A 23,401-nucleotide genomic window follows, 5' to 3' on the forward strand; every position below is an offset into this window, starting at 1 on the left:
TCGGTGATATAGCATACTCATACCCGAGGAAAGTTGATCGTCTACCAGTGAGCCGATCCACGTTTCTTAAAAAATACATATCACAACATCATAAAAGAACTTGAACCTCTAATAACACTTAATTCTCAACAAAAAAGTGTGATAACACTAAAGGTATAAAAAAACTCAAAGTAGGTTAATCGTCACCAAATCAGTTATCGTCACTTAAGTTTAAAACGAGACCAAATAACCGAACCAAAGCAAGCCAAAACGTTTACAATACTTCCAACCTCTAGTCATAAGAAAAAGCATCATCGGCTACAACACTCTCAAACCACCAAATCGCCGCCCAATGTTTCATCTTCATCAAATGCAGTCCATTTACAGAACCACCATCACCACCACCCATGGCCACCATTACCTCTACAACCTCCTCCACCTCTCCACCACACCCGATCATTTCATGATACCCTTCCTCACCAACACTCTCAAACTCTCTAACCCAGAAGCCACATCAGTCTCAACCAAATTAAGCCACTTAACCACCCCCAAAAACCCACAATCCGTCATCAACTTCCTCAAATCCTACAATCTAACCTCACCCCAGATCAAATCCGTCATTTTATCCAACCCCAACATATTATTACGTAACGTCGATAAAACCCTAGCCCCCAAATTCAAAGTTCTTTCCGAATTAGGGTTTTCGAAGCAAGATCTTGTTACAGTTATTAATAGAGATCATAATATGTTACTTCGAAGCTTAACCACTTCAATTGTGCCCACGATTAATCTGTTAATGAGTATTTTGGGGAGTAAAGAGAAGATTGTTAAGGCCTTTTTGAAGTCACATTTTCCGTTTTACGGAAGATATTTTAGAACGAATCTGGGGTTGTTGAAAAAGTATGGCGTTTCGGTTGACGATATTCGGAAGCTGATACTGAGAAACCCGAGGCTGGTTACGCAGAACCCGTTGCGGTTGGAGGAGAAACTGATTGAAGTGGAACGGGTGTTTGGGATTACGCCGGGTTCGAGTATGTTTTCGTACGGGTTATCGGCGCTTTGTTCGTTGAATAGTTTGAATTTACGGAGGAAGTTTGAGGTGTTTCGGAGTTTTGGGTGGTTGGATTCGGATATTTTTATGATTGTGAACCGGCAGCCGTTGTGTCTTACGCATTCGGAGGAGAGGTTGAGGAAAGGGTTGAGTTTTTTTGTGGAGGAGCTTGGGTTGACGCCGGCGTGGTTGTCGACGCGTGGGAGTCTTTTGATGTATAGTTTGGAGAAACGGGTGAAGCCGAGGTATAGGGTTTATCTGGTGTTGAAGGAGAAAGGGGTGTTGACTCGGGAGCTGCATTCGGTTATGTGTTTTTCGGATGAGGATTTTGTGAAGAATGTCGTGGAGCGGTTTAAGGAAGAGTTGCCGGATCAGTTGTATGATAGTTATACCAAGAAGATTTAGGCAGATATATGTGTATGTCTGTTTTTGTGCCTTGCTAATGCTCACCATTGACCGCATAGTATTTTTATCTTAGCTTGAATACTTTTTGCAAGATGGTAGTTTTGAATATGAATGTAATTTATGGTTCTTGTGTTCCTTTCTTATATATCAAGGATCACCTAAATAAGCCAGAATCTTATTTCTGCTATTTCCGTGGAGAATAAAAATGAACCAGGCGAGTCGAATGAAACTCAGTTCCCAGCAATAGTGATGAGATAAACTGAAATCTGGGCAATAGTAACGAAAACGATTTAAATTCAAGCACCAGCTCGACCTCATGCAATAATCATCACTCATCAGACTTCAATTTCTTCATCTTTCTCGTTTGAGATGGCCAGAATCAGTGACAGGAATATGGTTTCTTGACTTTCTTCATTGTCCTTTCTGTTGTTCGAATTCCAAGTCGGCCCACTGAGCCACAATCGAGCTTCAGCTGTACAAGCCGAATTCGCCTTCAAAATTTCAGCTTGGTAAAGGTTTTTCAATCCCTAATGGTTGGTATTATATATGTTTATAAATATATTAGTGAAAGATACTATTATCAAACTTAACTAGTTCTCTTAAAATATGCATGAGGCAAAATGTTGCATGCGTTAACCGTTAGCCGGTCCGAAGTGGCAGAGAAAACAGCCAAAACCACGGTGGAGCGGTGTTATGGGGCGGTAATGGTAGGTGGCCGACGGCAGGGGGTTAACGTCGCTGGATTTAATCCATAAGAACCGGCTTCAGAGGATCAGTAGCCATAGAATCCTAATTCACACATGGCAACCAAATCAAGCAAATTAACAATGAATGTATGCACCAAGAACAACTGAACCAACTTTCAGACTGGTATCAACTCAACGGGCATTACAATAACAAAATTATATATGTATAACAACAAACTCGATTATCAATCAATCAATCATACAGCAATCGCGATATCCCCAATCTCAAGCTCAGCCGCAATATCATCCAACTGCTTCTTGACGCTCATATCAATCAACTTCGACAGCGCATTCCCATACCTAATCGTAAACCCTGCCACCAACGACTCGTCAATCGCTGTCTTAACCCTCACATTCCTCGCCCCGGTCAGTTTCTGCACCTGCTTCGCAATCTGCGCCAAATGCTGCTTCTCCAGCTGCACAACTGAGGTCACGACCGCCATCTCCTTAATCAAATCAATCCGTTTGCTTTCAATCAATATATTAATAAAGTTACACACGTGCGGCTGGAGTGTTCCGGAAGAGGTGACGTCATCGATGAGTTCTCGTTTCTGGTCTAGGCTTACGATCGGACTGATGAAGAAGTTAAGTATGGACTCGTCGGAGAAGAGTTTATCGAGTTTTTCGACGTCGGCTGCGGTGGCGGCTAGGGTTCCGTTTGCGGTTGCGAGTTCCGCAAGAGCGGTGGCGTAGCTTCCGGCGGCGGAATCGGCCATTGTGCAGCGGCGGCGTCGGAGAGATCTAGTTTTGATTTTGACGGTTAGGTTATGGAGTCTTAGGCCGCCGGAGAATGAAAGGTTTGGGGAATTGACGAAGTGAATTTGAGGATAGCGAGATTGAAATGTGACCGAAGGTTTTTGAAGAGTGGTGGTGGCAGACGCGACGGTGACGGTGACGGCGGCGGTGGCTGCCATATTTACCGGTGGATGTGAGCGGAGGATAAGGTGAGTGAGTTTGGGGATGAAAATGAAGTTCGAGTATTTTGTGAAGGAGGAGCTAATAGGGTGGGCACGTGATCGGTATCGGTTTGGTTCGTTACGTTACATGTATGATATCTACACTCGGTATAATAAGACTTGTCTCTATGATGAGGGGCATTGATACCCCTCCACAGTGTCACGTCAATGCCACGTAAGCACCGAAGGCATCGAAGCCCCAACCTATAATGTCCCGCTATGTTAACGAGAAATGAAATTATAGCGAGAAATAGATATGAACCATTGATTGTGTTTAATCAAGGTTATGCAATAAAAGTGGCTAAGTGGTTAAGACAAATATTTTTAATATGTTTTATACATTAAAAAGGACTAGACGGGTGCTCGCGCGATGCAGCGGGAAACACATACCTTTGCAATCATGTAACAAGTTTGTGGACGTTCGTTATTCGATTTGAAACCGAAAAATGTTCAAAGCGGTCATTGGTTCGATTTCACCATTGATTTTTTTCATTAAGTTTTGGCTGGTCGTTTTCAATTATCAAAGGTTCGTTTTGCTTTTTTAGACAACAAAAACCTGTTACTAACGGTTTGACTCACGGTTTAATTTATAAAATTATCGTAAACAGACCACAAACGCCCCTACGTAAAATGTTATTTTTTTAAATGAAACAAATTATAACAATATGATACTCAAATTAAAGAGAAAAACATGCTCGTTTTTATGATGTAATTTTCTTTAAAAAAATATTAGCGTATGAAAAAGTTATTAATGTTTAAAAATCATGAGGGAAGTTAAGTCAAAAATGAAAATAAAAATAATATAAGAGTGAAAGATCAAGAATCATAGTTGTAACTATTTTTAAAATTTACAAAACTTAAACAAAGTAAAGGGATCAATGTTGTAAATATTATTTAATAACGGTATATGACTTTTTTACTTGACAAGTTTTCCCTTATCCTAGATGTATTAAAGGTTATACCATGTGTTGATTGACTTGTAAATCCCTTAAAATCAAGGTGTCTCAATTTGCCCTTCTTTCATACATTATATATAGTATAGATATATGTGACTTTTGGGTTTAGGCTTATTAAATTAGATCTCTGTTCATTAAGCCGTTTCCCCATTTTATGCTTTAATCATAACAAATTGCATACACTATCTACCATCATATTCGCCAACTACAAAATTGAGGATTTTGACTTTTCTGACTATTCTATGTTTCTTAACATATATCTCTTATCATCTCAAATAAAATAGTTATATACATGGATTTAATAATTATTCATTGTGTTTATTACGGAGACATAATTGTCCGGACAAAAAAAGGGTTTTTATATACATCTAAAATTGATTTTAGAGCTTCTTGTGTATCTAATTTGTTTATTGTGTATGCTTTTTTAGCTAATATGTAGATTGTTATCTGTGTAGGTTTATTGTCTGTGTAGGGGTGTACGCGGTTTTTTTCTTTGTTTTTTGTGTGTAGGGTTAATGAGCATGTTGTAATTTGTTACTATGTAGGGGCATCCGTGGTTGCTCTGTTGTTAACTGTGTAGGTTTACAAAGCTTCTTGTGCATGTGGTTTATTTATTGCGTATGCTTATTTAGGTAATATGCTGGTTGTTTTATGTGTAGGCTTGTTGCCTTTGTAGGTGTATTCAATTTGTGTTATATCTAGGCTTAATGAGATTGTTGTTTAAGTAATTTTTAATGTGTAGGGGTGACTAGTTGTGTATGCAAGTTGTATGTTGTGTAGGTTTATTGAGCTTCTTGTGTATGTAGTTTGTTTATTGTGTATGCTTATTTAGGTAATCTGCAAATTATTTAATGTTTAGGCTTGTTGCTTGTGTAGGTATATCTAGTTCGTTTTCCGTGTGGAGTTAATGGGACTATTGTGTAAGTAATTTATTAATGTGTAGCGGTGTCTATGGTTGTGTATACGGTCTATTTGTTGTGTAGGTCATCTGAATATTATAATCGAATTAGTCATTTTTTGCTTCAATAATAATTAGTGACAGTGATGCTTGAAAATTAGGATAATGGAAATGGTTTGATGAATTAGTTTGAAAGTTTTTTGAATTTATATAAACAAAGAAAAACAAATAATATGATTTGAAACCTCCTCCTACATTTAATTGTTACCAAAATAAAACACTTGAACATATTACTAGTATACTCTTTTACATAACTTAAAAAAAAAAATTTGATTGGTTGAAATGACTTCTCGCACTTCTTACAATAAAAACACTTCTGAAATGAACCTAATATATATATATATATATGGTAAGGATCCTAATAGAACCCTTTGCAAATTGGGAACTTTGAGAACCATTTTGGACCACTAAAAACACATTTGAAAAAAATATTTAAAAAAATCATAAAACAAAAAATAACAAAAATTTTTAAAAAAGTAAAATCCAAAATTTCTTATATTTCATTCCGGTTTCATTAAAAAAATAATAAAAAAACGTCGTATTATACACATATGTATAATTTTATTTAATCTTTAGTTACGTAATATACACATATGTACAGTGTCATTTATCTTAAATTGTATATATTGTATATATTATACATATGTGTATATAATTTGGCTAAACCGAGTTTTTTTAATGAAACCGGGATGTTAAAATAAGAATTTTGGTTTTTTTAACTTTTTTCATTTTTGTGTTTTTTTTATTTTTGAGTTTTTTGTGGTCCAAAATAGTTCTCATAGTTCTCAATTTCAAAAAAGTTCTCTCATGATCTTATTCTCTCTCTCTCTCTCTCTCTCTATATATATATATATATATAGGGAATGGTTATTTTGAGAACCATGGTGAGTTCTAAGAACTTTAAGAACTCAATTTTGGACCACACATTTAATTAAATGATATGAAACATGTGCTGAGATCAACTGTAATTAAAAAATGTAGCAGGAGAGAGAATAAGTAATTTTGATAATTACACAAGTTTAAACGTTAGTTATACATGTGTAAAAAGTCGATTCGGTGTGTAAAAAAATACCGTAATTTTTTGTACATCACTTACACTTACGAATTACACATGTGTAAAAAAAATTCGAAAAAAAAAATTGTTACGTTGAGTTCTTAAAACTCAAAGTGGTTCTCAAAAGAAATCAATCCTAAATATATATATATATACACACACACACACATGTATGTATGTATTTGTGTGTGAGAGATGGTGAGAGAGAGGGCTCACAAAAATTACCAAGCGTGCCCGGCGTTCGGACGACCCCAACCTTCACCGCACCCCCACCAAGGGCGTCCCTTGGTGGTGTTCCGCGCCCATCGGCGCCCAAATTGGATCCCGTCGGCGTCCATAGCAGTCAGTCTAATAGAAAGACAAAACTTATGAAATATATTTGTGATACCGGCACGGGTAATTATACTTGTCGGTACCAGCACGGGTACCAATAGTGTTCAGTTGATATCGGTTCAGTTTAGCTCATTATATCATTATAGTACCACACTCACGCTCACGCTCACACTCACACTCACACTCACACTCACACTCACACTCGATATAGTTTACATAGCAAGCATGTTTTTTTATCCGTTTATGATAAATAGATGAAAAAGTTGGGGTTATTGTTAGGTATGATTGTAACAAACTCAAAAAAACCACTCTCATATAGATTGAATTTGTATGTACATATTTAGGCAAACATAATAACTTCTATGCTTTGAATATATAAACCAGTAAAACAAATACTGTTACATATCCCATAAGTTCACATGGCCAAGGTAAATTTGGCTGTGACTTGTAGGCTCACAAGAGCGAACGCAGTTCTAACTTGTGGGTTCACGAAAACGAGCTGACCAAAGTGAATTTAGTGCGCGAAGACGTTGAAAGTACTCCCCTAATGCGAGCAACCCTCTTGCAGCTTGGTGTGTGGTTAAAATTCGAGACATTTGTTGCAACACTTGCTGTCGTAAGTGATCTGCCTGCGAGTTCTTTCGGTATTAGTTGGGACAAAGATTATATCTAACTTCTAAATGTCAGGCGAGTTATATATTATATAAAATTTGTGTTGTAAAATTTTTAATGTATAAAACATTATTATGATGCAAGTTGAACCATGTATAAATCTATAATGTAACTATAGTAAAAATATTAATATTAGAAGAACTTACCTGATTCAAAAAATTTTCTATTCCTTCAAGCCTTTCCATTGCCATATTCATCTGCGAATTGTAACTTCCAACTCCGGTTATGTCGATGGTGATGCCCTGAGCGAGAGTCTGTTGAAGCTTTTCCATTCCTATACTCAGCGCATCCTCGGCTTGTCTACAAGAGTGTTTCAAAGTCGAGACACTCACGAGTTGTGCATCCGATAATGGCTCAAGTTGTGGCATTAGCATCTACACAAAAAAATCAAGTACAATGCGTGAAATTACCATTACAACATTTATGAGCGTTTCAAAGTCGAGACTCTTACGTATAGGAGCTCTGATGGTTGTGGTCCACCAAGCCACTGGAAGAATCTTTCAATAGGCGATCTCCATGTCCCATTCATCAGATAAAATACATCGGCTTGCGCAACATTAGCTTTCAATTGGAAAAGCTCATAGTAGTGGTTCAAGCCACTATCTACGAACATACGAAGCTCAAGCTCGCTTACTTGACTTTGCAACGCCTCCTTAAGTTCATTGTCCATTTTTTGTTGTGTGGCAACCCATAAATCATACGCCATTTCAAATGCAACGACGCCTACAAATAAGTAGTCTAGATCAACACTCTACTTGTAAAAAATCCATAGGAAGAGTTGATTAGTATATAAAATTTTGAGATAAGTGCCATTTTAGTACATGTGGTTTGAACAACTACGCAATTTTAGTACTTTTTTTGAATTTTTCGCAACTGGATACCCCATGTTAAAAAAACTGGCCGTTTTAGTACTTTTTCGTTAACCCGTTTAATTTGTCCGTTAAATCAAGGGCATAATAGTAACTTTGGTGTTTTTTTTTTCTTTAAACTGCTGATAATAATATCCCATTTATTAACCCTAATACCCGAATCCTTTTCTCTGTTTCTTTGTGAGTAAAACTTTCAAAAACCTTACAAGTTTGTTAATCTCCCAAACCCTAGAAAATCCCTAATCTAACCCAAGTCAATGGATTCTCCATGGAACTGCACCTTCATCAACACTAGAAAACCCCTAATTTCGTTGAATTTCAGTCTCCATGATGAAGAACTGGAGTTGGGTTCTTCCGAATATGTACAGAGGAGCAATAGGGGAAGACGACGGGAAGGGGATGTGGGTGGTGGTGGCCGAGTTTGGTTGTGCCGGATTTGAGGTGGTAGAGGTGTGATGATAGTGGCGGTTGTGGTGGTGCCGGCGACGGCTGTGGTGGTGGTTATATCGCGGCGTGGTTGTTAGGTAGATGTATAGCAATGATGGTTGACCTTCGGGTAAAACCCTAGATACGAGTAAACCGGTTTATCTCATGAAATCAAAATTATTGCGGTGATTGTTTGCAATGGTTGTGGTGATGGTTAGAGATAGATGAAGAATATGGGTCTATTATTGTGTGTGAGATTGTGATTGTAGTGGAGGGATAGAAACTAGAAAGAAGGCAGACAAAGGGAGATTTTGATTATAAGAAAATAGAAAAATAAATAATATAATAAAATTACCAAATTGTCCCTGACTTAACGGAGAAAAGTAAACGATGTTAGGAAAAAGTACTATAATTGCAAGTTTTAGAAAACTGAGGTAGCCAGTTGCGAAAAATTCAAAAAAAGTACTAAAGTTGCGTAGTTGTTTAAACCACAGGTACTAAAATGACACTTAACTCTAAAATTTTAATATACACCGGCCATACTATACCTGAGTTTACATTAGTAGATAATAAACCATTGCTTGTACTTAGTAAACCTTCATATGCACGCTACAATCAATCAAGCAATGTAAAATTTTGGATTGAGATAAAATGAAACATAGGCTAAAGTTGTTTTTAAAAATGAATCTTTCAATGATTTACCTGCTGTCGAGCTCTCTCAAGCTCCTGCTCCAATTGCGCCAACTTCAAACGACCTGTTTCTAATTGTTGAACATATGCCTACGAAGTACAATGCATCAACAATACCATTTGTGCACTTTACAATACAGAAAGATTCTCCGCTCACATATGTGATACGAGTATATTATTGTGACTTGTGAGTGAAGAATCCTCATTACGATGATGAATTATTGTTTAATATGTGACCAAGGAACACTGTTCCTTAAATATTCTTTAAGGAAGAGTGTTTCCTATTCAGTATTCATTGTTGGCCATACGGTCTACTAGAGCGACTAGTAAATAGGATTATTGAGATGGAAGATCTAAATTAAAGCTATAGACATACCTTTTTCCTTAAACGACTTTTACGCGCAGCTTCTCGATTTTGTGCTAATCTTCTTTGCAACTATATGTAGACGAGTAAATATACACACAGCTAGGTTAATTAAACAATATAAGATCAACAAAAGCGAATGAAGGAATATGTTACCTTATCAGACATGGTTTTTGCTTCTTGATTGTCCGACGAAGGTCCTAGCGATTCCTGAGAATTGTACTGAATCTAAAGAGCGCAACAAACTGATATGTTAGAGATGAAATATTGCATAAAACAAGACCCGCGCGCACTACAAGAAATTAAGAAAATATACCGTCTCAATATATATGGCCTGAGTTGCCCATAGATATGCTTTATATTTCGTGTCCTATGTCATGTATAATATACCTCTAATAATAACAATTTTACACTGGCCAACTAGTTTAATTAAGATTTAAGTGTCATGATGTAAGTGTTTTATGACCATTCATGGCCAATTAAGCACAATTTTGAATTTCCATGTTTAATTAAGATAAATAAGGTATTTGTTTCTTTCAACTCTTACATAAATACTTGGTTCGCCTTATTTTAATTTGAAGTTTTTAAGTTTTTCTCCACTTAAGTGTTTCATTCACCGTATACGTGGGATTGTTATTGGGCCTGGGGCCACATAAACGTAGTTGAATTTTAATGGAAGGAGCACAATACAAACCCATGTACGTTAAGTACATCTTAGTGGGCCTCATGCCCTCATGTTAAATATGAATATATTATCATCAATCCAGTCCTCGTTCATGTTTTTTCTTTTTCTTATCAATGAATAGATCTATTTACTTGTATGACTTAGATGTCTCGTATTTAAATGATTTTTATACATTTTTTTAGTTTTAACAACAAAATCTTAATATCACGCAAACATGTATAACTATTACTTTTAACTTTCTTACTATATATGAATGTTTCGACCACGGCCGTCCTTATGAATTGTTAATAATGTTTGGGCCAACGGTGAGTAGAAACATGGCCCATAAGACACTTAGACTCTCTCTCTCTCTCTCTCTCTCTCTCTCTCACACACACATATGTATATGCCACGTTGATTCAAATATACATCTTTGCGAATAAAGTTAAGGATTTTTAGAGAGAATTGAATACCTTAGGGCTTAGACTTAACTTATTTAGGTCACATACCATAATGGTATTTCCCTTACATATTTTATTATTATTAGTATTAGCTTTTATATTGCGGTTAAACTGTGACCTTTTTATTAATATTATTATAATTAGTAGTAGTTTTTATATAACTGTTAAACTTTGATTTCCTTTTTTTGCTTCATACACATGTTCTTAGAGCCGAGGGTCTCTCTGGAAGCCACCTCTTTATTCCTTTGGATAGAGGTACGGTGTGCCTACATCCCACCCTCCCCAGACCCTACCTATAGCTCTGCTGTCGGTGGGATTTTACTGGGTATGATTGATTGATTGATTGATCTTTGCGAATAAATTAATCAAGCCCATGTGTTTTGTAAGTATAACTTATTAAATAAAACAGTAGGATTTAGGAATTAATATAGGATGATGGATGACAGATCTTACCTTATTAGATTGCCTTGTATCAACTTGGGAGATCGAAGAAGTACCCGTGTTGGATCCGATATTGCATCCAAACGTGTCGTCCCACATGTTAATATGGTGTAGAGGATCAAACATACCCATCCCTCTAGAACTCGCAAATTGTGTTGACGTTGATGCCATATCGACTCACTAAAAGTTTAGAACCTGGTAGGTACGTTGTATATCATGAGTCCTCAAAACGTCAAGATAAACATAAAAATGAAACATATATTATAAAATGATACAAGTCCTTGACTTTTAAAGTTCAAACCTTGTATTCTTCATAGTCCAAATAAAAATCTATTTGTTTTAACCTTTTCTGTTTAACTTTTTTTATATTTGTAATAAATAATAAACTAACATCATATTTTTCTCCGTAAATGAAAACGATATTTTGTTAGTGTTAGTGTTAGTGTTAGTGTTGAAGTTTAAATGATTACTAGTTTGACTGTAAAAGTCAAAAAGTTTAGTTAAATATATTCTAAGTACCAATGATTGTGTACTGCCTGCAGAACATACCGATCATAGCACTCCAAATCAAGATAAACATACCCGCACACACACTCACTTTACACACACATAGACATGAGTATACATGTTAATTGTAAACTTACACCTGTATATATCAAAGAAGAAACTCACAGTTCACAAACAAAACCCTATGAAAAGTATATAGATCAAAACACACAGATTATAACAAAAATACCAGAGAACTTTTATATATATGTATGCATGTATGTTTACATATATATATATATATATATATATATATATATATATATTGAGAGAGAGAGAGAGAGAGAGAGAGAGAGCTAACCTTATCATGAACATCTGAATGGTTAAGAGATCTTCGAAAACCAAAAAGATGCAATTTTTGGAGGGTTTTATAAGCAAGAAATTTAACCCATTAAAGTAGATGTACATGATTAAAGTTTGTTTGGGTAAAAAGGCATCAAATCATATGACTTTGGAGAAAAAGGAAGAGCATCATGGGTTTAAAAGCAAGTGAAACACCAATTGGCCAAGAAACAGACAACCTAAATGAATTGACAAATTAAGCACTCAACTTATTATCAATATAATTGTGTTTACATTGTGATAAATTTAAGTTTGAGGATTGTTGAGCGAAAAAAGACAAAGCAATTAATATCATATTACATTTATAATAAGGAAACTTGGATTTAATTAATCGCAAACTATATATTGACATATATCAATCTCAACTAACGAGTAGACAGATGACGGTTTCAATTTTAACATATTTGTTTCAACGAGTCACGACTAACAGAAGCTTAAATCTGTTAGTGTCTGGTTATCGGAAAAACATTTTTGGCTGGAAAACTTTTTTCTTGTCAGAAAACTCAACATTTTCGTCTCAAACCTATTTGTAACCTTAGATTGGACATTTAGAAACCTTTTTCTTGTAAAAGCTCTGATTATTGAGGTTGTCAGGATCCTAGAATCAACGTCAGAGTCAGCAGTGGTATAAGTCGCACCGGCTCTGTGATGGAGATGGGTTGTGGTTTGAGGCAAATCCGGCTGGCACCCAACTACTTGAATGGCGAACTAGGGCTCTAACGAAGGTGGTGGATGTTAGCGGTGGTGATGTTTAGGTGCTGGTGATGGTAGTGGTGGTGTTCAGGTGCTAGTGGTATGCAGTGATTTTCAATTGTTCAAGTGGTTGTGGTGGTGTTCAGGTTGAGCTTTCCGGTGAAAAATATTGAGTTTTCAAGCAACTACGTTTTTTCGGTGACCAAAGACTAACGAAGTTAAGCTTTCATTAGCCGTGGCTCGTTAGGAACAAATATGTTAAAAATCGAACCATTAGCAGACAGCCTGATAATTGTGATTATTATTTGCCAATAGTTCTTAATTGGGATTATTTAAATCTAGTTTTCCTCATAATAACAGTATAATAGCTTTGTGTATATTATAAAACTAAACTAAACTACAATTAAATTAAATTGAATTATATATACACACAACTTTTTAATATACTCTTAAATTTACATTAGTGTTTATCACGATGCTAGAACTTTCAACCACTAGTAAAGAAATAACTATAATACATATATTGATAAACTACAAATCAATATTGGTGTATGCATATATTGTAGAAATTTTAATGGGGTTTAATAGTTCTCTTTTGCACAACTTTATTCCTGATTTTGATATTGGAGATGCCGTCTCTCCTAAAGCCAGAAAGCTTTGTAATGCCTTTTATAGTAAAATCGACCCAAGTTTGGGAGAGAAGTTTGACCTATCCACTTGCCAGATAAAGGTATCACTACAAGAAAGTAGCCTTATAGCGACCAAGTCTATATCGAGGATAGTAGTCGTCGCTAGAAGTAATCTTTTATCGACGACATTTCGTTGGTATACTATTGATCAAATATTTCTAAATTTTATGCTCTATATCGACCACATATCGTCGATATAGGGTCGGCCAAACTTTTGGAGGGATTTGCAACATTTGAGCGCCAACTTGAAACCTTTTTTCGACGGCTTGTTGTCTCTATAGCTTTAACTATCTTTTTATTTTTAATATATTAGAATGTCTTCCGACTCCTCATGCTCAAGACTTCTTGTCCGTCAACCCTATCGAAGGGTTATGTCAACACATGTCAACAGTGAGCCATTCTTAAATTTTTTTTAATGATCCCCATGAGCCATGTCTGATATGCTGTAAAGTTTATTTAGATAATTTTACTGAGCATGTGGTTCATTACAAAGAACTCTTGGGATTTAAAAATAGACATGATTTGGTCAGGGATGTCCTTTGTGATGTGTTGAAACGGACGAGAATCTTGGTATAAAAAATTGGCTTCTATGACACGAATAGGAGAATACACGGGTTGACTCCCATAGGGTTGCACAGGAACTATCGGTTGATTTTGATTGAAAAAGCTAGTGTAATAACTATTGCTACTTGCCACATCTGATGGTTGCGAATGAGTGTTGTTTAGTTCGAATGGCTACTCGGCGTCTATGACCAAGATAGTTAACATAAGACATCTGTACTTAATTAGTTTTAGGGATAGAAAGTTTACCAATCCTATCTTATCCCTACGAAATAATAATAATAATAATAATAATAACAACAACAACAATAATAACAATAATAACAATAATAATAACTTTAAGGTTAAAGCTTAGGTACTAATGTTTAAATACCTAATTCGCTGAAACCGATGGCTCTGATACCAACCTGTCACACCCCGAGTCCCCGACTTAGGGCCTAGAAGTATGACCAATAGTTGGTACCTATTTTGTAAATATATCAGAGTTTATGGGTTAATTTTAGCGGAAGACTTTAGATTTGAATATAATATTAATTTACATTGAAAATTACTTGGGAATAAAATACCCATGTATTCGTTTACAAAATGTATGTTTATATTACAAGGATTTTGATAACAAAAGCTAAGCCATCACGTAACGCGCTTCTAACTTCATGACGACTTCAATCCTTGTTACTTCTTATAAGTACTTAATTACCTGCATTGAGTTGGAAAAATATGTTAGCTATGTGCTGGTGAACACGTATGTCTCCAAAATATTTGAATAACAGTTACAATACAAATATAGTTTTCTGTACAAGCTCAGCAGAAGTATTTCTATTTCTGGGATTTGTACCACTACCCTATACACACAAAAGTGTTCCCCGAGCCACGTAGCCCCTAATGGAGAACTACTTATGACTGTTAGCCCGCGACCACGTAGCCTTTGACTGTTTAGGCTGAACAGTTATGTTTGGATCCAGACACATGCGTAATCGGTTTGAGTTGCTTTCATTTTCTACTTTGTATTATAACGTTTTAGAGATCACGTAATCTCATGTAAACGTTGACTGACTCTTTAAGACAAACAAACCGTTCATATTATAGAGAATATATATGTTTTGACTGATTTATAAAGGTTAATGTATTCACCTGTACCGTCGGTGTGCGTTTGAAACCTTGATTGTGAATGAGAATGATATTAACCAATACATAAATAGGTTTGTATAAATATTTGAATGATGTTTCTTGATTAAGCTATAACTCTTAAGCTTAACCTTGAAATAGTTTATAACTTTGTTTGTGAATGAAAATACTTTGTTTTATGTGATGTTTGATATAACATACTTTGGATTAATAGGTTCTAACACGTTGGGAAGTTTCTCCAGGTAAGTAAACGGGTCCCGCGGTTGATTGATATTTGTACGAATTACTTTTCCTTAGACAAGAAACTCACTATTAATGATATCACCCTTACAGTTTACTACATGCTTGTCAAAATATATTTTTTGTTAACATTACTTCATCAAGAAGTAACGTTTATGAAAACTCATTGTGAATGTCTATAAAATACTTTCAAGGATTACTTCATCGAGAAGTCACGTTTATGTAAACTCGTTGAATGTTTATGAAATATTTTTTAAGTTTAAAGGCCATAGCCTCGATTGATGTCTAAGCTATAATTTAATAACTTAAACGTAACCCCTACCTTAACACGGATACTTAGAATGATAATAAGAAAAGAGTAAACTTGACGAGTAGGGTCTTGATCTAACTCGCTTAAGTGATTGTAAACTCGTTTATAACTTCTAAACTTGCACAAACTTCGAGAAAACGGAACGTCAGCTCGCCACGACAATCGGCACGCTTTCCTAGGCTATGTGTGTGAGAAATAAAAGTGGTTTTTGGGATAAATGAAGCTAAATCTCGTAACCTCCTATTTATAGGCAAAATCCGCGTCCCATCGTGATACGCGATGGAGTAATACTCCCGACCATCAAGTATCGCGGCGCCGCAATTTATGCCGCATTACCAGATTGTGACACGTGGCCTGTCAAATCGTGTCACGTGTTGACACGCGGTGGGTCATGTGTATCCGTTACTTAACGTGGGCATCGCGATACGCGATGATCTTATAGATTAGACCATAGCGTATCACTACGCCGCCCAAATATGGGTCCAAGTGCAAGTCCATCGTGTTACGCGATGGGTGAGATGACTATTCCGTCGCGTATAGAGATGAGATGAGATTTCCAGAATTTACATTTTAAGTCCCTAGACTTTAATAGTTGGCATTTTGGCTAATTTCTAATAGGGTAAATTACGCGGTATTACAACATTAATGCACAGAGGTTCGTCTACTATCATAGGCGAGGTTGAGTGGCTATTATACTTATTTTAAATTTTAAATTATTAATGTAATTCATTTTTAAGACGTGTGTTTAATATTAAACTGACTTGTTATAACTCGCGTGACTTTGTTTTACCACAACAAACCAATCTAAATTACGTCAAGCCCATCATGGCCAGTAGTGAAGCATTAACCATATATGTGTTTGGAACACAAAAATGACTTGTTATAACGTGTACAATTGTCTTATATTACCAAAGTGAACCGCCAACACGTGTCTATACCCATTAAGATTCAATAACAAGCAAGATATCATGTATTTGCATTTAACACCAAAATGACTTATTATGGACTAATATTTAGTTCACAAAACAAAACAGTTGAATATGGCATTACAAAAATGTTTTCAAGAAAATTTAAATAAGTAGGTTTTTTATTTAAAATTCAAAATGTCATTGCAGTGAATTTATGATGAAAAGTTCGTCTGCAACTTCTAAACATCCCATCGTAAATCAGTTGATAACAATACCATCGGACAGTGACGGAATCAGAAACTTAAAATAAGAGGGTCAATAATACACTTCTTAACGTTTAATTATAATAATGATGTAATGAATGACAAAAAAAAATTAAAAGTCTTATAAATTAGAATAATAAAACTAAAAATACCAAAATTTCTATGATGATTAATTAAATAAACATAAACGTACAAAATAAATAAAAAATAACGTTCTAAAAAGATTTACGGTAACAATTAATTATAATACTATTATTATTTTTATTAATGTGATTAAAGGACTTGAAAAAAACATTATTACTCTACACTCTGGGTATGTTTGGCAAAACTAGCTGGTAGCTGTTAGCTGAAAGCTGGAAGCTGAAGGCTGAAATCTGGTAGGTGTTAGCTGTAGCTCTTTAAATATTTTTAGGTGTTTGACAGAGTAGCAGAAGTTTTTAATAAAACTAGCTGGGTGCCCGCGTGGTGCGGCGGAATGGGCGCACAACCTAACATCAACCGCATAATCAGTGTCGGTACATGATTCACCTGATGACAATGCATACATAAGCCGAATGTAGACGTGTAAGTTAGGGAAATGTAGTAAGCGTGTAATTGATGTCGAAAATCAAGAAACAAAGCTGAAATATACAGTAATTTCAAATAGATATTTTTTACACCAACCTATTTTGATCTGAATCCTTTTTTGAGCAGGCATTGTTCTAATCAGAAACATGTTTTGACCTGACCCCTTTCGACTCAAAAGCGTATCGACACGAACCGAACTAATTTAACCTTTTTTGTATCGACTCGTTCTTACCCTAATTTGGTCTCACACATGACTCGAGCTCACTGACTTGACTTGTTACTGATCCTAACCGATAATCACGTAGTATGTTAAGGGTTAAATGTGTAACTATTATATAAATTAACAAAATTTGATAGAAGTTCAAATACCAAACTTGTAAATTCAAATGTAAAAGCTTGTAGCTACTTTTTCTCAAACGCTAGTAATAGTAGCATTCAAATATGAAGTTTTTTCTACCAATCTAAAAGTTTGAAGCTACTTAACCAAAAAAAACTTTTTAATGAATATGAACTCTTTCTTAAAAGCTTGTAGCTTGAAGCTCCTGAAAGCTTATTGCCAAACATACCCATTGACTCTGGACCTAGCATAAACTTGATTGGAAATAATGTCTAATTACAAAACTACCCCTATTGTGAACATCATCTTCTTCACACGATCTCTGCTTAACACAAAGCAAAATTTCCGACGAGAAATCTTTTTCTATACATTTTCTTCTTTTTACTTCTTAGTCATCACTGCAACCAATCAACTAACATTACAGAGGGTCAAAACTTAAATAAGAAAGAAATATTTCACTGGATGAAGGATCAAAACATACATGGCCGGAGAATGGCCGGAGAATGGCCGGAGGGTCAACGGACCCCCCGGACCCTCCAGTAGTTCCGTCTCTGCCACTGGAGAATACTTACCAACAATTGGAGAAGACTTGTTGGCCAATGGTTTCTAGGGAGGTACCCTGTCATAATGTAATGTGTTTCCGATGCCAATAAAAAAACAACTAATGATATTTAACATCTAAAAAACTGCCAAATAAAATGTGTCCCAAGCCGAAATATCACAAGTACCAACTCGACCTGGTCCATCACACAACAAAACTCTTTTTATCCGGCAACTTTTTGGTTCATCATGATATTGCTCTGAGTTTACATACAACTACGTTGATCTTAGTAAAAGGTGCGTTAGATGCATGTGGGCAATCTCTCAACGATTTTACATCGATAGGACTTGGGGAAGTTCCTTTGGTAATCATATTACTTAGACCCATATATTGCCGACAAACTTTTGCTGATGAACACTTGCCGGTGATGAATTTCAATGCTGGAGTTTGACAAATTTGTCCGTATGTGGAAGAACGTATATCAAATCCACGGGATGATCAAGTTCAAAGATTTAGAATACAATGGCTAAAAAGATCACTAAACAAGTTTTATAAAATCAAAAGAGTTTTATAAAGAGTGAAGTTTTACAAAAATAAATTTAGTCAAGTGGTTTCTTAATGGTTCATGATTGGATGTCTTACAAAACAGGAACGTTATATGAAAGGTTTGGATATGCAAATTCATAGTATCCAATGGAAGGTGAGTTAAATGTTAAATATTAAGTTATTATGGATCGTTAAAGATTTTATTTTTCGGCACTGTTTGGTAGACTCTTAATAATTCTATTTTTTTAAAGGTGAATTTCTTAATCCCTTGTTGGAAGTGGTTTTTGAACCCACAACCTCCCCAAACCTTAGTGTATTAGAAGTTTTGCCTCTACCATTGGACCACAACCCCAATGGCTCTTAATAATTCTATTAAGAAGCTTCATTTGAATCGGTCAGAGATAAAGTATGTTTAATGTATTAAAAATGCATATCTTAATGAATTATTAAGCCTCTTAATGGGTAAGTTTCAAAAATATGCTGAATGATTTAAAGATGACCCCTTAATCAGTCAAGCCTCTTAATGATTCAACACAATATGTTAAAGGGTCATGCTAAACATACCCCCCCTGGTTGCTTGTCATACCCCCCACTTGGAAAAACCAACTTTCATATTACCCTTTAAATTTATATAATTACCAAATTAGCAAAAAATTAAGGATTTCATATTATTTTTTTTACAAGTTGCGTTTTTTTATTTGATTTCGGGTTTAGGGTTTAGGGTTCGGGTTTAGGGTTTAAGTTTTCGGGTTTAGCGTTAAGGGTTTCGGGTTTAGGGTTTGGGTTTAGCGTTTAGGGTTTAGGGTTTGGGTTTAGGGTTTAGGTTTTCGGGTTTAGGATTTAAGGTTCGTGTTTTGGGTTTAGGTTTTCGGGTTTCAGGTTTTGTGTTTCGGGTTTAGGGTTTAGGTTTTAGGGTTCATGTTTAGGTTTTAGGGTTTAGGGTGTCGGGTTTCGGGTTTAGGGTTTATGGTTTATTTGTAAAAGATAAAGAGGTAAAATAAGGATATTAAAATATATATACTTTTAAAACTAAAAAAAAGATATTATAAATATTTACAATATTAATACTAGAAAACTAAATTAATAGTAATACTTGATACTTTTAATTTGATATATGTAGTAGAGATTATTAAGTGAAAAAAAATGTTATAGGGGCTAATATGTATATAAATAATGTTAAGAGGTAATAGTAATTTATCTTATAAGTTTAGGGGGTTTATATTTAGTAAAAATAGTGTAAGGGGGTACGTTTAGCAACAACCTAAATCATTCATGTTGTTGTTCATGATTTAATCTTGATTCATTATGTAGTAATTCATGATATTAATTTAGTTTTATATTGGGAAAAGTGAATATGAGACTGTTACACATTTAACTTATATGCAAAAATATAACTAAACACAATTTTAACCCTAAAAAATTCTTTTTAGCGGCGTCTTTGTTGTATCTTCTTCTCCAATCATCCATTCTCACATCGCGTAAGGGAATTGTGTTTGTAATTTCCAGTTTTGATTTGTGAATCAGTTAATTATGTATCCAATTATGAATTATGAATTGGGAATTGGTTTTCTGTTTTGAATATGGATTATGAAGAACATATTTCTTTAACATTGAAATATGAAAATCATTACATGCTAGAATTCAATAATTAATTACTTAATGTTGTAATACAAAGTTAAATACAAACCGATCGTTACATGATTTTTTTATTGTTCTTGAAATCCATTGCTAAGCGCTCTCCTACTTAATCTCTTCCTGTTGTTTTTTGTTTCTGTTTCTTTATTGTTTTAATCTTTCAATAATTAGTTATTTTATTTCAAACAGTGATTCTTTAGTTCCATCGCACAATCACATATTTGCAAGTGGAAGGTTTTGAAACCAATGTAATTGATAATATGATGCAAGTTATTACGATATTGAAATCAACAAAGAAAAAGGGATTTGGTTGGATTTTAATCAAAACTACGTAGTTTTGATGAGTTTTGCATATAAGTTAGATGTGTAACAGCCCCATATTCACTTTCCCCTTTTATATTACACGGGTTGAGTTATAATAAGAAGATTAGTTTTCCTAAGAAGGATAGGAAATAATCTTGTCCATTCATTTGAGAATTGAATGGTTGAGATTTGATTAGAGAGATCATCAAGTGTAAAACAAGGGTAAGGGCATAATAGGGATAACACATTTGTTGACTTTCTCTCTCCACATGCAAGACACATGTCAAATTCCCCCATCATTTTAAAACGTCCATAACTTTTTATACGACATTTTTTTTTTCAAAATAATTTCACCATAAAAACGAGTGTTTTTTTTTATCTTTTATATGAGTACCATATTGCTTTATAAAAATAAAAAAAAAATTTGTAGGTTTTTACAAGGTGTGTTTTATCATAATTGTGTTTTACAAAATTGTGTTATACAATTGTGTTTTATTTTTTCATAGTGTTTTTTGCATTGTGTTTTTTACATTGTGTTATTTAATTGTATTTTTGTCATTGTGTTTTTATTTTCATAGTGTTTTTTCCATTGTGTTTTTTACATTGTGTCTTTTTCATTGTGTTTTTCATAGTGTTTTATTTTCCGGAGAAATTTCCGAAGACTTTTCCGGCAAGGTGGTGGCGGTAGGTGGCGGTGGGCGGTGATAGCTGTAGGAGATGAGTGAAAATTTAAGTGTGTTTTAATTAAGTGTGTTTTAATTAAGTGAGTTTTTGAAATTAAATTAAGTGGGTTTCAATATTAAGGTAGTAGACTAAAATACCCTCCTTCCTAACCTTCTTAGGAAAACCAAACTTCTTATTTGATCATTTCTCTATATTACACTATTTTTTTATATAAATATCAGATCATCGTCCCCTACAAGACACAACGTGTTCCCCTTGATACTAATTACTAAGTACACATTTTTGTATGATTAAACTTATAATAACATTTTGGCTTTAACTAATTTGGTGTCGTTAAATGTCACATCTAAAACTCTTTTTCTTAAATACTACAAAAACACTCTTTCAAACCTACATAAACTCCTTTTCTTTTGATCAAACAATAATGTCCGGTTCTTTAATTTGGATAAAAAATATATAATACTTCATATTTATATAATTTTGTGTTATGGATATACTATTAATTTTCTAGATAATTCATTTTAGAGAAGGATAACGCAAATCATAAACTTCAGTAATCGGGTTATTCGCGTCACCCGATATTTTTTCTTCCAAAAACGAACCCGAAACTCAACCCTTTTAACAATTCAGGTTATTCAGATTAAATCCGTGTTAACTCGAATATCCCGATTAATACTTTTTAAACCTATTTAACCCAACCATAATGAACTTGTTTAAGTTAGGGTCAGGTCGGGTTAATCGGGTACATGCATTTTGGACACCCCTAAAGTCTAAGGATTTCACAAACATCACCAATTTTAACCCTATATCTCAACTTGCTTAAGTCCCAACGCATTCATCATTGCATTATGAAAATCTTCAAGGAGAAATCATTATGTTACCCAGTGAAAATATATTTTTACTTTTTTGAACGGCTAACAGATTATTTAAGTGGGTTACTGGCTAAGGGTGTGTTTGTTTGGGGTCTGAATGACTCTGAATGGGTCTGAAGTCTGAATCGCTCAGACTTCAGCTTGTTTGTTTCAATAAAGGGTTACATCTGAGCGATTCAGCAAGGCTCTTATTGATTCAGATTTGAGATATCGCTGAATGGAAAAGAGACCAAATTACCCACGCAGACAACCATCCCTTGCTCCTTTCTTCTTCTTCTCTCCAGGCATCCCAAGCACAACACCACAATCCTTGCTCGATTTCAACCCGATTTCAGTTATAAACAGGTATGATTTTTTGTTTCCTTACTCGATTTCTGTTCTAGGGTTTGAACGTCTTGAACGAATAGGACTGGAAGCTAGGGTTTATGGTTCGAATGATGTTCAATTTATGCTAATTGATATTCAATTTGGTTGGATCTTGCTTTTGTATTGACAACTTGGTTTCATCATGAGAAGTTTTAGAACTTTTGAATGGTTCTGTTATGATGCTGAATCTTTTTAATTTTGTTATAATAAGTATGAATGAAAATTAGATTATTAATTTTTTAGGAATTAGAAACTCGATTCCTAAATCTTTGTGTTAACCTAGTCATGTGGCATGTGTGATTATGTGTTGTGCGCTTTGGTTTCAATTTCATTTCATCTCCTCCACTGTATGGTTGTTTCTTCTAAAGTTCTAGTAGGCCGCTTCTGCTTATAACTTCTTCGTTTTAGGCGATTCCTTTTGATTGCCAGTTTCACTTTTAGCAAGTTTTGAGGAGTCAAATCGTTATCTAGGGGTGATCATGGTCCAGAATTAACGGTTTTACGGTTTTTAGGTAAAACCGTGAAACAAACGGCGAGTAATGGTTTTGATTATTGATAACAGAAACTGAACCACTGAAAGTTAAAACCGAACCATTACAAACAGTTTGGTTCTGATTTGGTTTCATGGTTTGGACTTTGTTAGGCTCTTATATAAAACACATAAGCTTAAAATAAAAGACATAGTCCGAAAATACATAATACATCTTTTAACAAAACTTTTCATATGATTAAACACATCTTAATTTTAAGCATTTAAAGTGGAGTTGTGGGCGTACACTTCTGAGTTCTGACCAACAAAGAGGAAAAACACATATATAACTAACTAGGATTGAATTAATAGCTAAATT

General features: G+C 34.8%; 3 protein-coding genes across 4 annotated transcripts; 1 reads left to right on the forward strand and 2 right to left on the reverse strand.

The window, feature by feature from the left end:
• The first annotated feature begins 256 nt into the window (after positions 1 to 256).
• LOC143634893 (uncharacterized) lies at positions 257 to 1,745 on the forward strand. The gene has a single exon (XM_077102857.1). The coding sequence runs from the start codon at positions 332 to 334 to the stop codon at positions 1,433 to 1,435; it is 1,104 nt and encodes a 367-aa protein (XP_076958972.1). The 5' UTR covers positions 257 to 331; the 3' UTR covers positions 1,436 to 1,745.
• Positions 1,746 to 2,267: 522 nt separating this feature from the next.
• On the reverse strand, positions 2,268 to 3,165 carry LOC143634894 (ATP synthase delta chain, chloroplastic-like). The gene has a single exon (XM_077102858.1). It carries the CDS (start codon positions 3,093 to 3,095, stop codon positions 2,379 to 2,381), a length of 717 nt encoding a protein of 238 aa, XP_076958973.1. The 5' UTR covers positions 3,096 to 3,165; the 3' UTR covers positions 2,268 to 2,378.
• A 3,746-nt stretch (positions 3,166 to 6,911) lies between these two features.
• On the reverse strand, positions 6,912 to 12,087 carry LOC143634922 (transcription factor TGA4-like). 2 transcript variants are annotated; one of them, XM_077102879.1, is made up of 9 exons: positions 11,873 to 12,087; positions 11,038 to 11,220; positions 9,616 to 9,687; positions 9,472 to 9,531; positions 9,108 to 9,185; positions 8,954 to 9,014; positions 7,562 to 7,848; positions 7,257 to 7,484; positions 6,912 to 7,067 (listed from the first exon to the last, which is right to left on the reverse strand). In XM_077102879.1, the coding sequence occupies exons 2-9, from the start codon at positions 11,194 to 11,196 to the stop codon at positions 6,912 to 6,914; spliced, it is 1,101 nt and encodes a 366-aa protein (XP_076958994.1). In that variant the 5' UTR covers positions 11,197 to 11,220; positions 11,873 to 12,087. The 2 variants fall into 2 exon arrangements, with proteins under 2 accessions (XP_076958994.1, XP_076958995.1); XM_077102880.1 differs by having other exon boundaries at positions 7,562 to 7,833; positions 11,873 to 12,086.
• Positions 12,088 to 23,401: the final 11,314 nt, after the last annotated feature.

The sequence above is a fragment of the Bidens hawaiensis genome, unplaced genomic scaffold (assembly GCF_021521415.1).
Source record: "Bidens hawaiensis isolate Kalapana, Puna unplaced genomic scaffold, B.hawaiensis_p1.1 tig00007270_1, whole genome shotgun sequence".
NCBI classification, from domain to species: domain Eukaryota; kingdom Viridiplantae; phylum Streptophyta; class Magnoliopsida; order Asterales; family Asteraceae; genus Bidens; species Bidens hawaiensis.